The following is a 3,016-nucleotide window of genomic DNA, read 5'->3' as shown; positions in this document are numbered from 1 at the left end:
AAATCTTTTTTTGTGGGGGGGGGGTTGGGGGAGGGGGGGGGGTGTTCAAGTGGGGCACCTCAGCCAATGAGGACTCTAGCCTCCGGGCCACCCCCCTGTGCACGGCCCTTCATTTCAACCACTAGCTGTCATTATTAAATACTGCACCTTTAAAAGCAGAAATGTGCATCTTGCTTTATACACTTATATGAATTATTCTGCACAAAAATGTGAGTTATTTGTCTTGTTGGCTATATTTTCAAACTGTTTCATAACAACATTTGTCCTATTGCAATGCCTTGCCCCATTGACTTCCATTGTAAGTGCATTACTGTAAACATATTTTTGCTTTTTTTAAGAGATGAACAAAATTGAACTTGCAACCCACAACATTTCTTTGTAGTTCAGCACCAAACCAGCAAAAACCACCCTTGAACCAGTATGATGGTCTAAGCTGCTCTTTTCAGCAGAGGTGGTCAAGGTCTATCACTAAATGACAAGCCTGAAATCATTCCACACCGAATGAACAGCACTGACAGTATGTAGTGTGATATGAAGTACCGTGAGTCATCTGCAGTCTGAGTGCATAACCTCTCTCGCGTGAGATACAGTCGAGCTGGCTGTCGGATTCACAGCCCAAGACAACTCATTGACACTCCTCTGGAGGTGATGTCAATTTGTGCACAGCAATGCTTGACCCCAACTGACCTAAATATGATATGGGAGTTGCACGCATGTATGTGTGTGTGTGTGTGTGTGTGTCAGCAGTACTGCAAGGCATCAGTCTCTCTTGGCTACATATGGCAGGAACAGCCCAAAGGCACAATGAACCACAATGCCATAGAACAGCACATCACCCCAACCATTCACCATGTAAAATATGCATAAACATGTACAAATGAAAAGTAAAGGTTATAAATAAGATTTTATGAATAATATAATATAATATAATAAATTAATACTTTTAGTGAGAACGCACGCAATGTGTCTTGAGAAATGTTTCTTGAGCACCAAATTAACATATTAGAATGATTATGAAGGATCATGGGACAGTGAAGACTGAAGTAACGGCTGCTGAAAAATCAGCTTTGCCATCATAAGAATACCAAACAGTTATTTTCAAATGTATTACTATTTCACAATATAATATGGTGAGCATAAGGAAGTTCTATGAAAAACATTAAAAAAATAAAATAATATAATATAATATCATATAATATATGTGTACACTGTATACTTTCATTTTATTTCCACAGAAATGGAATAAACTGTTTATTACCTTGTCTGTATTACTGCATGTAAAGTATTGTGCAAAACTAACTAACAAGAACATTTGCAAATGCTAAATCAAACTGAAATTGATTACTATACACTACGTTGATCCTTGTTTATGCTTTCACATGAGCGTAACGTGAGTCATCAACAGACGGTGTGTGCACATGTCAGAAAAAGAAAACAAAATATTTAATAAACCAACATGTAAGGGACTGCAGAAGTGTAGACATTTGTGAATGTCTGAAAATCTGCAGAATCTGTGTGGACCCGATTATGAAACATAAATTAGAGGCAATGGGACAGTTGATCAATGTTGCTCATTAACAGACTTATTCATTTAAAAGGCTGAAATTAATCAATCTGAATATTAATGGCAGGCTGAAATTGAATGTATTTGGTTCTTCAGGTCAAAATCTCAAATACACAATTAAAAGGTCAAAACAAGCTCTTTGTCTCATTTAATACATACTTGCCTAAAAATGCATACAGAAACACAAAAGCATGTAACTTCTGTTTGGTTCTTGTAAGTGTGCATCAGTTACATTCAGTTTTACTGTTGATGACCAAGTCATGTTTTCAGTCTGGATTGTTTGAACCACCACAGGAGTGCCAGCCCACTTCTCTGACTGCACAACTACTAATCAGGCTGTATAGAAAGAGTCTGAGTTCCTGTGTGTGCTCAGTAGTACAGTGAGTGCTAAGCTCTTACCTTGATGGATTTGGCATGAATTGTATTGGACAGATGTTTCTGAGCCATCTGTGGACTTCTTGAAATCTTTAAGCTTTTTGTATCCTGCAGTATGACAGAAGAGTCATCATAAACAGTGCAGCATTCAGTGAGAGAACAATCACATTGAAATAATGTCATTAAGGGACGGGGAAAACATTGTTTGGAAAGGTCTGTTCAGACCGTCTGGATGAGGCTGTTTTTAATCCATTTCATTATTGCTGATGCTTTGAGTCATGTTAACCTCTTTCCTTCACTTGTGGCTGCCTCTGTAATACTACAGACTATAAACAAACCCAAATCCAATTAAACCGTAAACATGTGAACTAATCCAAGTCTCATCAGTGCAAAAGGGAAATGAGGAAACGAATGCAGTTTCTCAGTGATGACACATCGTTCATGGTTGAATTACACTACATCACAACACTCAGAAACAATTAAATAGTCCACATTTTCTCCAGATGAAGTTGTTTTCCAGCACCAGCAGTTCAGTGGACAGTTCACTTTAGATTTACTTGAGTCTACGTAGTGGCCTGTCCAGACTTTTTACCACATTGGGGTGAAAAATAAATAAATAAATAAAAAAAATAAACCCCACAAAACAAAACAACAATGAAAAACAAAGAAACACAACAACAGAAAGAGAACAAACAAAGAAAACAACAGTACAAAACAAAATAAAAATATGTATTAGTTTTTATTAAAAAAAGTTAAAGGGGTCATATGATGCGATTTCAATTTTTCCTTTCTCTTTGAAGTGTTACAAGCTCTTGGTGCATAAAGAAGATCTGTAAAGTTGCAAAGACTAAAGTCTCAAATCCAAAGAGATATTCTTTATAAAAGTTAAGACTTGTCCACACCCTCCTAAAACGCCTCATTTAAACACGCCCCCACATGCCTACGTCACTGTGTGTGAAGATTTACATAACACCACCCAAATGTTCACGCAGAGAAAGGCGGCGGAACTTTTATTCTCGCTCTAGTATTGTTGTCGCCGCCGCGGCTGCGTCGTGAAGGCGCTGTGTGTTTCGTTGT

At 37.7% G+C, this 3,016-nt stretch overlaps 1 protein-coding gene across 1 annotated transcript in view; it reads right to left on the bottom strand.

Annotated features, from left to right (window-relative positions):
- The window catches only part of nphp4 (nephronophthisis 4), a 163,441-nt gene that overhangs the window by 10,055 nt on the left and 150,370 nt on the right, over positions 1-3,016 (bottom strand). The window contains exon 22 of the mRNA XM_016559763.1: positions 1,964-2,047. Coding sequence (XP_016415249.1) covers positions 1,964-2,047 — 84 coding nt within the window. The remainder of the gene's footprint in view (positions 1-1,963; positions 2,048-3,016) is intronic.

This window comes from Sinocyclocheilus rhinocerous, unplaced genomic scaffold (genome assembly GCF_001515625.1).
Source record: "Sinocyclocheilus rhinocerous isolate Xijiao unplaced genomic scaffold, SAMN03320098_v1.1 scaffold558, whole genome shotgun sequence".
Lineage (NCBI taxonomy): Eukaryota > Metazoa > Chordata > Actinopteri > Cypriniformes > Cyprinidae > Sinocyclocheilus > Sinocyclocheilus rhinocerous.
The sequence above is the reverse complement of the archived record's forward strand: the minus strand, read 5'-3'. Positions and strand labels throughout refer to the sequence as shown.